General features: G+C 33.2%; 1 protein-coding gene across 1 annotated transcript in view; it reads left to right on the forward strand.

Moving 5' to 3' along the window:
• The window catches only part of LOC134269063 (endosome/lysosome-associated apoptosis and autophagy regulator family member 2-like), a 31,814-nt gene that overhangs the window by 7,226 nt on the left and 10,800 nt on the right, over positions 1–13,788 (forward strand). Inside the window, exons 6-17 of the mRNA XM_062751281.1 lie at positions 258–375; positions 570–719; positions 875–963; positions 1,206–1,491; positions 1,901–1,953; positions 3,355–3,419; positions 4,356–4,526; positions 4,783–5,001; positions 5,787–5,910; positions 12,428–12,525; positions 13,152–13,243; positions 13,665–13,704. Coding sequence (XP_062607265.1) covers positions 258–375; positions 570–719; positions 875–963; positions 1,206–1,491; positions 1,901–1,953; positions 3,355–3,419; positions 4,356–4,526; positions 4,783–5,001; positions 5,787–5,910; positions 12,428–12,525; positions 13,152–13,243; positions 13,665–13,704 — 1,505 coding nt within the window. The remainder of the gene's footprint in view (positions 1–257; positions 376–569; positions 720–874; positions 964–1,205; positions 1,492–1,900; positions 1,954–3,354; positions 3,420–4,355; positions 4,527–4,782; positions 5,002–5,786; positions 5,911–12,427; positions 12,526–13,151; positions 13,244–13,664; positions 13,705–13,788) is intronic.

Below are 13,788 nucleotides of genomic sequence, written 5' to 3' on the forward strand. Positions count from 1 at the left end.
TGTTCTTCATTAGCCAAAAAACTGTCTTTCTCTTTACTGCTTTAACAAATGGATGTCAACCCTGTATAAAGTGTGTTTCTTGTGTGTGTTTCTAATCATTACTGTAACATTTGTTTCATGATAATTCCTCTGTTTTGTGTAACTTCCTGATGACTATCACTAGCCACTCTACATCTGTAATTGTTTTTCAGAAATCTATGTGATTGAGGTCTGGGTATTTTAGATATGAGATCCCTTATTCCAGAATCTGCTTTCAGGTGCATCTGACGTCAGGTTCCAATGTCCTCGTGTGGAAGACACTGTCTCTGTTGTCTGAGTCCTCAACCAAGACCAGCAGGAATAAACCAATCCTGATCCGAAAAGTGGAAATCAATGGTATCTCTCTAACTACAAACCCATTCCCATTAAAGGAACTCTAGCAAATCAGAAAATCAGAAAAATCTTTGATTTGGGATTAAGTCCCTGAAACAATACTTTTAAGATGAAAATTATGAAATGATATGATGTAGAAAAACATATTATTTGTCCTAAAAACTTTGTTTTTACTTTTACATATATTCATTTTCCAGGAGTTGCTTTCACATCCAAATGCTCTAAATGTAAGAATGGAACCTACAGCAGTGAGGGAGCGGCCTACTGCTCTGTCTGTAGCAGGAATACCTACTCCTTAAAGGGGCAGGCAACCTGTACAGGGTGTGACCAAAAGTCTGAATACTCAGGTAACATATCGGTTCTTCACATTCAGTTTTTGTATCAGTTTCATCAAACTTTTCAACTTAAAGTACAATGTATTCTTCTGCTTATACCGGTAATTTTTTTCCTTTGAACTTCTACATATTTAGTGAAAATTTAATGTGAACTTTTCTTTTTACAGAACGAGGAGCCAGTTCCTGTTTAAAGAGGCCTGCATGTACAAACAAAGACTACTATGAAGTACAGGCTCCATGTGACCAAAATAAAAAGGTGATTTACTTCCAAATTAAAAAAAAATGAAATCAATCTCTGTTCATCCTTTAATTGAGTTTTTGAAAAAAAAATACACTAAGGTTTTGTGCATTTACCTAGTATTTATTAAGTTAAAAAAAAAATCACATGTATCAAGTGAAATTTTATATAGCATGCTTGCTCAACTATTGGATCTATTAGATAACCACTTTTAAGGTAATCTGTCAACTTTACAATTAGCTGTGGTTTGTGTGTTGTAGACAAGGAAGCTGTATAAGTGGATAGAGCCCCAGATTTGTCGGACGGACCTGAGTGGTGCTGTTAACCTCCCCGACCCTAGCGCTCCCGAGGACTGCCCACCCTGTAACCCAGGCATGCATTTCGTGGAGGGTAAAGGCTGCCAGTTCTGTCCTGATCACATGTACTCTGATGGAGCGAAGAGCTGCCAGGACTGCCCCGCCTCTACCTCCCCTAACATCGCACTCGAGTACAAATGGTGGAACCAAATGCCAGAGAACATGACCTCAAATTGTATCACATTTTCTGGTGAGATTTCTGCAGAAGGTTTATTACATGGTTAACTTGACCTTAAAAAAAGACAAGTATAACAAATGACATACATATGTGTGTATATTTAAGGCATTATAGAGATGAGATCGCTAAAAATTAATTGCATTTTATTTGTAAATTATAGTGATCATTTTAAATAAAATTACACGATTAGACCAATTTTTATGGACAAATTGCTAGATTTGCCTCTCGCTAAAATTTCCATGTATACTGTATTTTAAATTATAAAGCACGAAGCAGTTTATACTTAAAACTGTGTTCTGTAAGGATTGTTTATACTGCAGTGTAATTTTTATTAGCAGTATAATTTGGGTCCTTGCTGGAGACCACATCCACACACAGTTCCTTATAATTTAATTTTCAATCACTAAGTATATAAAACAAGACTTCCAGTTTCAGCTTTCCTGTGGTGGCAACTGTGAATTGATCTTTCTCTCTGTAAGATATGCAAAACTCCTTCATTTCTTTTAATAATTTCTGTTTTTTTTTAAAATGTTACAGTCACTGTAAAAAAGCGGGATATTTTATACTATATTTTAACAAACTTATACAGATATCATTGTGATGTAGGACTTTGTTATAACCGTGTTTTAGATTATACAATTAAGATTAATTTTTTATTCACAGAATTTTTGGTTGAGATTAAATGCTTATTGCTTTGTCAAATTGTGTTCTATATAATCTAAGAACTGTTAATGTATGGATGTGTGTAATTTTTATTGCTAAGATGAGAACAGATGACGCTTTGTCTAAATATATAGTAAAATTCCTCCTGGGTCCTTGCTGGAGACGAATTTTACATCCACACACAGTGTAGTAAATTTAGAATCCATAATTTATTAAAAGGGATATGGTTCTCACTCAATTTCCTACCTTGTTTTACAATTTTTCAGCAAAATCCCATATTTTCATCACGACGGTGAGGAGAGCCCCGAAAAAAAAAAGAATAAATGACAATTCGCCATAAAACATGCAATCCGTGAACAATTTCCCCATATAATCAGCTTTCCTGTGGTGGCAACAAATGTACATGGATGTGAAACATCTTACCTCTCTTTAAGTATATATGTCATATCAATTTTTGTCAATGGAAATATTGCAGTTGAATGAAAATAGCTTTATAAACTATGTTCTATACATTTATACTTCATGAATCTGTCATCCATTTCTTTTAAAACAAGATCATTTCTGTTCTGCAGTTACATGTTCGGCGTAAACATAGAAAGCAAATATTTTATACAGTCACTGTAATATAACTTGTTAACTGAAAGCAGGAACAGTGATACAAAACACCAAATGTGATTTCATGGATATAGCGTTGATTATTTTATTTGGTGTTGTGATGTTCCTAAATCATTAAGCTATATAAATTTAACAAAAGGAAAAAAAAATTCCTTATACAGATATAACCAATTATGGATATTGCAAAGTAAAAATTTAATAGGTACATCATGGAGTTGGAGATGATTATTAAACAAATAAAAATAAAGTAGACTTTGTTATAACAAAACAAAGTTCATTACTGAACAAAAAATTAAAATACAAATGCACAGTCTTTTGTATTGTATTAACAATTAGGCAATTGTATTTTAGAAAGGCTACACACAAAGTCACACTTCCTCAATATTTTCTAAAAACCCAAAACCTTTATATATACACAGAATCATTGGTGATATGTTACATCCTTCTAATTTAAGTGACATTAGAAAAGTTCTCTTCACTTGTTAAGAAAAATTACAAAGAAAAATGTCCTCAGAAACTTGTTGCAAGAAGATTTTTTTGTATTTTTAAATCATGTTTTTTCTATGCAGAAACTTTTCATGAATTTATTTTTGGTAGGATGAGTTTGGAACTAATGGTATTGTAAAGTCCTGGACAGGGGAACAGAAAAAACAACAGTACAGGTACGTAAAAGTGAACGATGACAGAAGCACATTGAAGGACGTAAGACTCCTAAGATCAGTAATACTAAGTTACTGAGCAAATTCAACAGCAGTTTAGCTAGCATATCAAATATATTAAGCTTTGTTGTGTAGAAATTGTAATAGAGTTAAAGTCTTTTTCAAAATCATTTTAAACTCGACATTAATTTATAAGGTTCAACTGAAGCGTAATCAACCGTGGGTTTCCTACGGTCATTAGGTGGTGAAAGCATCTATTATAACAAGATGTTTTTTGAAGCAGTCTTTAAGTTTTCCTCATGCAACTAGCACTTGCCTGGACAGAGTCAACCAACATGATATTGGGTCAAATTCTGAAATAAAAGCCTCATGTATTATACAGTAAAACTCGTTTAGTACGAACACGGATATAGCGAATTCACGGATACAACGAAGTTTTTCTGGGTCCCCGGCGATATTCTTAACAAATCTTTGTAAAATTTTACGGTTATAACGAACTCTGATATAACGAATTTACGGATATAGCGAACTGATTTTGAGTCCCGTTGAGGTTAAATATAATAAAATTTACATCTCTTATAACGAACTTTCAAAGATTTTAAAAAAATTTGATAAATTGAACTGATGTTATTTACTTTTAGAAGTCATTGTGGCATTATTTCAATTGCATTCGCTATAAAGGTTATATATACGGATATAACGAATTACGGATGTATTGTAATTAGCTATAACCAAGGGTTTGATGTGTTATCAAATGTCATTGTGTCTGTGCGTAATTAGCTGGGTTTGGGAAATGCATTAGGAGATTTATGAATGATGAGGCTACACTGCTTCCACTTCACATTTGTTCATTGTTTGGAAATATTAAAGCAAAATTGGGGGAAAATTTTTTTTATCAGAATTCAGAACAATAATGTTATTCTATGATTATGACTTTAGACATGAAATAAAAGACACCCAGCCCCTGACCTTGACCTGGGCCTTCCAGAGCTCAGAGGTGTGGGATGGTAAGGAGGATGTGGCTCGTATCTACAGTGTCAAGGTCACCAACACCCTGACAGGGGGCGCTAAGGACTGCCAGAAGTGTATGAGAGGCGTCAAAGATAACCAGTAAGATACGAGTATATAACAACAACTCAAATATAAGTAGTAAGATACAAAACAAAAATTGTACCATCTCAAAGATTACCAGAAATAAAGTTGAGAATCATTCAACTCTAGATTATAAATCACATATGGAGGTAGAAATATGTTTCTAACAGATCTGAAGTAAAAATAGAAAATTGTGAGATTGTTTTGTTTGGTGTTTATATGTCCTGCCCACTGGTCACATTACATTGAATTTTGAACTTGTTTTTTATTCTAGATGTATATCCTGCCCTGCGGGACATTATGTGGACCTTAATAACACCCAGTGTCTGCCGTGTCCCGCTAATGCTGTGATCCGGACCAGGTTAGCCTGGGGAGAGGATTCCTGTGTTAAGTGTGGTCCAGGCCTGAGGGCAAAGGACGGAACCTCCTGTATATCTGACTGTGTGTACACTGACGAGGCCAACAGGAAATATGACTTCACAGCACTCAATAGGTCAGAACTTACATCTAAAGTTTTAATTCATTAGGTCAGTACTCGTGGGCAATCAAAATTCTGTTTGTTCATAGGGATGTAACAGGTAACTCCTTTATATATGGTAGATTTTAATGAATCAATTTGTTTAAAAAATAAAAGTTTCTGGAGATGAAAGTTTGTAGGTAAGGGTGGCCCTTGAAATCCTTTTAAATATTCTGTGAAATGTGTGAGGAAGTATGCAAGCCATGTTAATATAAGTGCGAGCTAAACTTTATTATGTCATGTTAATTTAATTGTTGTTTGCTAGAGATTTTTTTTTTGAATTTTGGTGTCTTTCTATGATAAGACACTGAGTAATCCCTTAAATTTTTTTGAAACAACATTAAAAAAAATAGGGACATCCTTGATGGTTGTTAAACAGATTTTGGATCTCCTCTCATAAATATGTTAAAAATACATAATAAAAAATATGTTAGAACTAGAAATATGTTAAAAACAGTACCAAAATTGTATGAGTTATTTATCTTTAAAATATATTCCCTTCTACAACTAATAATCACTGGGCAATTGGGAGGAAGTGGGGCTGGTTTAAATCAGACTGTTTATTTACCGGTACATGTTTAAATTCTTATCAATGGAAAAGGAATTCCGTACACATCAAATTGTCTGTTCAACATTCAACCCAAAACCAGATAAAATGTTAATGAATCAATATTATTCTCACAGATAGGTTGAATCATTTAACAGGTTGCTTTTAAGATGAGGTGATTGTAATTGTCACACATCTCACTTTGTTTTGACAGACCTCAGTTTGTGAGAGGAGCCCAACTTTTCACAGGCAGTGGAACAGGTTACTTTCATGGATTTAACATCTCACTTTGTGCTGCAGAAAATACAAAGGCTTTCTGTCAAAATAATATGACATCGGTAGGTTTAATTTCATTTACCTGTATTGCTGATGTGCCATTGCAATATTTTATAAATTTGTACATTTCTTAATATATACCAGGAATTATTTATCCTGTAATTTACATGAAGCACCACTTATCAATTGATGAAAATTATTTTCTTTTACTTAATGGTGCTTAATTGTAAAATTTCCTCATCAACCATCCACTTGCAAAATTACTGTTTTTGCATTTTTCTTTTTCTGATATATATACAGACCCTAAACCGTGCTACTACACCTCAGAAACGAACCGTACCGTTCCGTGCACAAAGCGTACCATATATAGGTACTACCGTCCACAAAGCGAATGTAAAAAAGCGTACCGTACCGTGCACAAAGCGAACCGTTCCGTGCACAAAGCGTACCGTACCGTCCACAAAGCGTACCGTTCCGTGCAAGAAACGAACCGTACCGTTCTTTGGTTAATTATGCAAACCACGCCCCCAATGATTTTGACCTGCTTTGACCAAATAAGTCATTTTGGTTTATTTCTCTAATAGCGCCCGTGAAAGAGGACGGAGGTTATTGGCTATTTGAAACACCATTGCATCTGGGCTTTCAACTGTGAAAATTCAAAGTATAGAGTTTACATTGATTACTTATTTGCTATAAATTAGATCAACTCGTTGTGTTTCAACTGAGTTTTTCCCGCAAAAAAGAATTTGAACTCGAATCTTTGAAGTCAGCGATAGTGGACACCGTGTAACATGGTATATAACAGTTCCCCATTACGGAACTGATAATAAATATTTTCATTTTCTTTATTTAAGAATCAACTTTTTTAAAAAAAATATTTGTTGTACTCAATTAAATATTCGTAATTTAACTATACAGAATCTGATGTTTAAAGTAATTCCCTAGTTGTCTTGACTTAATTAGATTTTAATTTTGCCCATTTCAATTGCTGAATCAGATACACGATCGTTTTTGCCGTAAGTATGCATTCATATGTAGTTCATATCAGATGCCTGATTTTACTAATTAATTATTTTGTAAGAAATTTAAAACATATAATTATGAAGTTTCTGGCTAGAGTAAAATTTTAAAAATGTATTAGACATATTAATTCATTCTGCTCAGATAATTATACTCGGCGAATCACTGATGCAGTTAGACATACACTGAAAATCGGCAATTCTGTCTAATATGGATTTAAATATTACATGCGGTAAACAGGGACTTCAGATTTCTACTGAACGGATATAATCTGACTAATAAAAATCATAGTCTACAGGCTACATGCTTATTTGTGTCTGAAAAAAGGATAACTTACAAAATAAAATGAAAATAAAAAATACAATGAAAGCCACATTATGTTTGTTACCCCCCCCCCCTTTCTAGAAGGTGAACTAATTAGCTAGTTAAAACTCATCAAAAGCTCGAATTTATGTGACGCCTAAATGATAATTAATGGATACACCCTTATCTAACTGTGTTGAAAAGGGACATTTTTAATCGCTGAATGTCAGTTGAATAAAAATGCATGTACACTTGATGCAAAAACAACCCTCTGGCTGTGACCCACTATTTTTTAAAAGGTGTGAACTCTGAACTGACCATCAGAATGTTTCAGATCAAAAGAGAAATTCTTTCCACGTAAACAGACTTTCAGAGTGTATTCGATTAAGACAACCCGTGTCGCACTAGTGTTAAATATGCGCATGCTCATTGATTGACCTCTAGTGTTCTTAATAAAACATCTCGTGTTGTTTAGTGTTTGCATAAATATGGCGGGGAAAACAGTATATTCCCTGTATGTCGGGTTTGAACAGGACAAAAATTTGATTAACAATATCCAATTATCAAATAAAGAATAGCAGATAATTTAATACAATACATCAAAGCTGATATTAATTGTTCAAAAAAAAATTATTTTTTACAGATACAACCACAGGAACCTGTGGTTACTTATTTTTCTTTTAATAAAAAAATATATATTAGGTATGGGTATATTCTTTTTTATTAAACGACAAATAAGTACACATGTAACGTCAGGTGCCTGTGGATACAACATGTATTTTATAGATTATTTATCCTTGCAATATTATTTAACAAGTCAATACCTCCTCTTATCAAAATAAAAAAGTAGAATAAGAATGTCTCCACATACATACATGGAAATAGTTTTAAATATAATAGTGATGTACCATCGTTTTTGAAGGGGGGGGGGGGGACAAGCCAGAGAAAAAAACGACACTTCTATTTAGTTGGAGGAAGAGGATGTAGGTTCCACTTCCTTCAGTACCAAATTTTATTCATACGATACGACTTCAGCCTTGCTTGGCTTTACTGTAACAAAAAGGGGGAGGAAGCAATCGGTGGTCTTTCAATGAAGATTTTTTAAAAGGAAAAAATGGAAAAAAAATAGCGCTTCCACCAGATGCTACATCCCCCCCCCCCCCCCCTGTGGTAAAAAAAACGGGTTATAATAATTGGTCAGAAAAACATAGCTGAATATAGTGTTAGTCATAGGATGTGAGAGACATATACTTTTACAAAAAAAAAAAAAAAAGAAAGAAAGAAAACTTGAGCGTATGTATTTTTCATGGTCTTACATGGCTGTGAATTTTAATTTTGAGTTTTGTAAAAATAATGTTCAATATTTCAACTAAATATTTTTTTTTAAAAATACACATGAAATTGTTCAATAATTATTACAATTGTAATTAAAGGCTGAAAAGGTAATTTCTATATACTTATAACATTTATTGTAAACAAAGAACCGGTTGGTTCTGGGGACCTGACCTCCATATTTATAAGATTACATTGTAATACATGCATGTAACTGAAATTGCTAAATTGTTAAATCTATCAAAATAATTTTAGTGAATCAAAATGCATCTATTTATGGAATGCCATATACGACAGCCAACTGCTTTTTCAGCTGCTTATTGCCACACATATTTGAAGTATATTTGTATTGATATTTATATGAATTTTACACTGAAATAAATCACCCTGGTAAAATTAATTGAATAAAATGACCAATATGTTTTATCTCATGTAATATTCAATATATGCAGTTGATAAAGTACATTGTTTATTTTTTTTATTTGTTTTCCTATTTGAAATAGATAATAAAATGACTACATGTATTTTCTGCGTTTAATCTTTAAAGAAGCCCCTCCCCCGGAGACGACAAAACCTTTGAAGAGAGAATAGAAGAATTACACGCTTAGTGTGGACTTTCAGTAAGGCGTGGCATTCTCGACGTTACCTAATTAGCTTCTGAAATTTACACAGCTTCCCTTCACTATTGAAATATACATGTGATAGAGATGCGGCCGAATGTCAACTGGTGTAGTAAATAGCCAATTAAAAGTTCTCTCACGACACAGAGGTGGGGCATAAGTCGTCTGATCGTTATCAATAACAATTTTAAGTTCCTTTGTTATTAATTTCGTAACCAATGAGAATCAACTAGTATTCTCCATTACGTAGCGCCGAGAAAGTCACGCCTACTAAAAGTCCAAAGATAGGGTAAAATACTCATAATAATAACAAAAAAGATTTGTCGTTTCGCAGAGAAAGATGTTTTCAAAATACATTTTTGTTTTCCATTATATTCTATAGTTAAAAATTTCCTCAGATTAAAGATGTATATCTCTGTGTGTTATAATGTTTCACAGATCGGGGGGGGGGGGGGGGGATTTAAAATTTCAGTAATACATTAAATAAACTAAACGGACTACCAGTATAACTGTCCTTGGACCCTCCACTTAGAAAAAGCCGATCAAACTTTTATATCTCTTTGTTTGTACAAATAAAATATGTTTCACATGCATAGATCTAGAGAGAGGAGTTCGGAACACCCCTCTGAGATTTGTAAAGTTATTTAATGCACAAACTAAATCAATTAAAAGTTATTTAATGTATAAAACTAAAAGGGACCTTAGAACCACCCCCTCCCCAACCGAAAATGTGGATTCGTGTTAAGTTGGTGTGAAAAATGTCAAACACATGAAGATATGACGCATAAGAACCCCCTCTCCCCGGCCGAAATAAATTTTCACATTTAGGAAAGGACTTTACGTATTTTTTTCTTGTGTGTGTCATAGTGATGGAAAAAATGAATCCGCGCCTTTTTCTTTTTAATTCACATAAATATCAAAATAAAAATAAAATTCATTCAAATATGTGAGGCAGTTGGCAGTAAGCAGCTGACATTTGGCAGTAAGCAGTCAGCAGTTGGCAGTAAGCAGTTGGCTGTCGTATATGGCATTCCATATCTATAAGACATTTTTGTAATCAAGGGGCCCGTTTTACAAAAGAACTTACACCTAAGACCAAAACTGATTCTGCGATTTTATTCTTCTTGAAAAGAGTTTAGAATGTTTCTATGGTAACAATTTCCAAAAAGGCTAATTTTCAAAAATTTATAATCAACATAAGTTTTGGGTTTTATGATGACAAAGCCAATGCAATAATTATAGGCAGGATAAACTTTATTTTTTAAAAAAAATTTAAAAGCTGCCAATGATAACACAGCGGTAATTTTAAGAGGTTGACCTAAAAACTAAAAAAAAAGGGGGGATATCAAAATTATAATGCAGACTTTTTTCATTGACTTTGTAAATTAGTAATACAAACACTGACAAATTTATGCAGAAACAGTTTTGGCATTAACAATGCGACTTCACTTCCCGCCATTTCTTTCACCTGTTACTCCAGGTAAACTGAGGAGTATACTCGCGTAACACGGGTTGATTACCCGTGTCGAAGATAGGTTGTTTTATTTACAACTCTAGTGACTCGTGTAACCCGTGTCGCTTAATCGAATATACCCTCAAGGTCACCTAGCGTCATGCGATTTTGATTGACAGGTGATCCACAAGGATTTCCTGCGTACAGCATGTATGTGCAGAGAACGAATGCATTGCGCAATAGTTGTAAATAGGTTGAGTTTGAACCAAAGTTGTGGAAATTAAATAGCATCTGTGACTTTGGCGATGTAAATAAAACCAAAAAATGAGATAAATAAAAGGTATTTTTTTTAGATTATGTAACGGGGTTGCATCTCTCCCTCTTTCTCTCTCTCTTTCACGACATAGTATTTACACATTTTACAAGAAGAGAATAACTTATCAAAATGAAGAAAAACTTATTTAAATAATTACTTAGACTGAAAGGATTTTTAAAAACATAATACTAGTTTATGAAAAGAAATGTTTTCTTCACGCGAAATGCGATATGAAGTCATTTTATTGATTCCGAGTTTCTGCTTCTGATTTTCGTATCTAAATTCAGAGTAATTAAAGATTTTCAGATTAAATAAAGATTAACTTAAGAAAAAAGAAAAAACAAACAAACAAGTATTCTATGCCCCGTAAATTTTTTAAAATTATTTTTTTTCAACATTTTTTATTAATAAATTTATTTTTTGTTACTGATATTTCTCTTCTAAGGCAGACATTTAAACGATAGATCAAACAATTTTAAAAATGAGAAACAATCTACATTTCTTATTACTAAGATTAAAAATAAAAGCACGAATAGTCATATTTTTTTCTATAGATCAATCAATTGAAAATAATTTATATACGTGTATAGTGTTAAATATAGAACAAGTATATATTCAATTCTGTTAAAGCTTTATTCTAGAATGAAAAATTATTATATACATTTGTGTCTTTTTTTCTATTTAAGACACAGTCTTGGCATAGGTAAAATTAAAATACGTAAGGAAATATTTACCTTCTATATATCAATATATTTACAAATGCCAAAAAGATCAGTGGGACGATGTTTTTCCTTTCATTTTATTTTCTTATTTCCTCCATCACTGCTTCAGTGTAAATTAATTTTTAAAATTGAAACCGAAACATAGCACACAAGGCTATGATACACACAATAGCATACATGTACATGTAATAAAACATTTGAACTTCCCTAATAAATAGAAACTCATTAATACTTCAATTTATATGAATAATAAATAAATTACATTCTTTAATAACGGAAATAAAATTGAACACGTGCATAACGATCTTCAAAATTCGTTTAAAATGGACTATTTTTTAGCAGCCAATCAATGACCAAAGCTAACAGGCTCCGCCCACTTCATTTACATACCGTTTCCCAAAGCGTACCGTTCACAAAACGAACCGTTCCGTGCAAGAAACGAAACGTACCGTCCACAAAGCGTACCGTTCCGTGCATCAAGCGAATACCGTGCACAAAGCGTACCGTTCCGTGCAAAAAAGCGAACCAAAAAAGCGTACCGTACCGTGAACAAATGTACCGTTTGAACAAAGCGTAACCATACCGTGCAAGTGGTGTAGTAGCACGGTTTAGGGTCTGTAGGTACTTATGTAAAATAAGGAATTAACAGTCCCACATCTGTTTGTTTCATGACTCTTACCTAATTGTGATTTTTAAAATATGTTAAATCACAAAGAATTAAAGTATAAAATATCATCTATAAAGCTGTTCAACTGATAAAGAATTTTAAATCTTATAAACATGATAAAGTAAGATAATTTTTTCTGCCACTAGGTAATTGAGAAGAGTGATAAGCCTGTACATTCTATGGTATGTAGATCAGCCATGGTGCCGACCAAAGATAACAAGATAGTTTCTACACAGCCCGTCAGGTAGGTGATTCCAAATAAAAAGTTAGTCTTAACAGTGAGTACTGCTCATTGACAACTGAAACTGCATAAGGTTATTTTTAATTGATTTAATATGTGTCATTGCAAAAACAAGACACTGGATTCACAGGTGCATGAAAGTCGGTCAATATTGCTCCATTTGAACATGCCTTACAGCATTTCCTTACCTCCTAGAATTTGAGAAAGAAATTATACGAGGAGGGGGAATATGTCAAGAGGTTGACAGGTGCATGAAAGTTGGTCAGTATATCTGGTCTCAATAGCTCAGTGGTTAGAGTGCTGGCATGGTACACAAGAGGCTGTGGGTTCTAGTCCGAGTTGAGACTTTATTTTTCACCACCTGTGACAAATATACTGAACAACAAACAACTAAATAACAGGAAAATGTGGTGGTTCATATTCTTATGCACTTTACGATCAATTTAGATTGAATTTCAGAGTAGAATTCTGAAATTATTGTTAAGTTTGATAAGATTATAATATAATGTTCACTTTGCATTCATGTATTAGTACAGAATCATTGTGAACATTATTAAGGATTTAGTTTGAAATGGCTATGTTTCAGTATTCGAGGTACCTGACTAAGATGAATTTTTTGTATGTTTCAGTATTGCGGATTACCTGACTAAGATCTTGTCCAATCAGAGCCATGAATCTGACCTACATCATCTATACACACAGGGAGGACTCCCTACTGAAGGTACTGAACACAGAAATAGGGAACTGGATCCTGTCCATCCCTACACATTATAATCCAGTAATAGCATTCCCAAATAATTTCACTTATTGTTAATTCACTTTTATTCCTATGAATCAGTGTTTTTGGATACAAGTAACCAATATTTGATGGATTATAAGGACTTTACAGAGGATTCAATGAACCAATATATTGACAAATTTCTTGTTTGTTAAGATGTATATTCATGTGGATAATGGTGTCCCTGGAAATCGACATACATTAGTCCCCTACAAACAATGATTTTGACAATATTCTTTTGATTGTTCATATGGATCAATGAGGTACCATCTCAAATTAAAACTTGTGAGATCCTCTCTATGTGTCATTGATTGTCTTGCATTTGCTATCTAATTGTATACATGTACTTGTACCTCTTTTTCAGGAATGGAAAGAGATGTCCATTTCTTTTACAAGACAGATGAGTAAGTACATTTAAATACCTATAGAGTGATAAATCAAGAACGTAACATATTTTGTATATTGTCAACAATGTACAGTTTGAAGAA

This window comes from Saccostrea cucullata, unplaced genomic scaffold (genome assembly GCF_032062105.1).
Source record: "Saccostrea cucullata isolate Sc308-1 unplaced genomic scaffold, CSIRO_AGI_Scuc_v1 ctg463, whole genome shotgun sequence".
Taxonomy (NCBI): domain Eukaryota; kingdom Metazoa; phylum Mollusca; class Bivalvia; order Ostreida; family Ostreidae; genus Saccostrea; species Saccostrea cuccullata.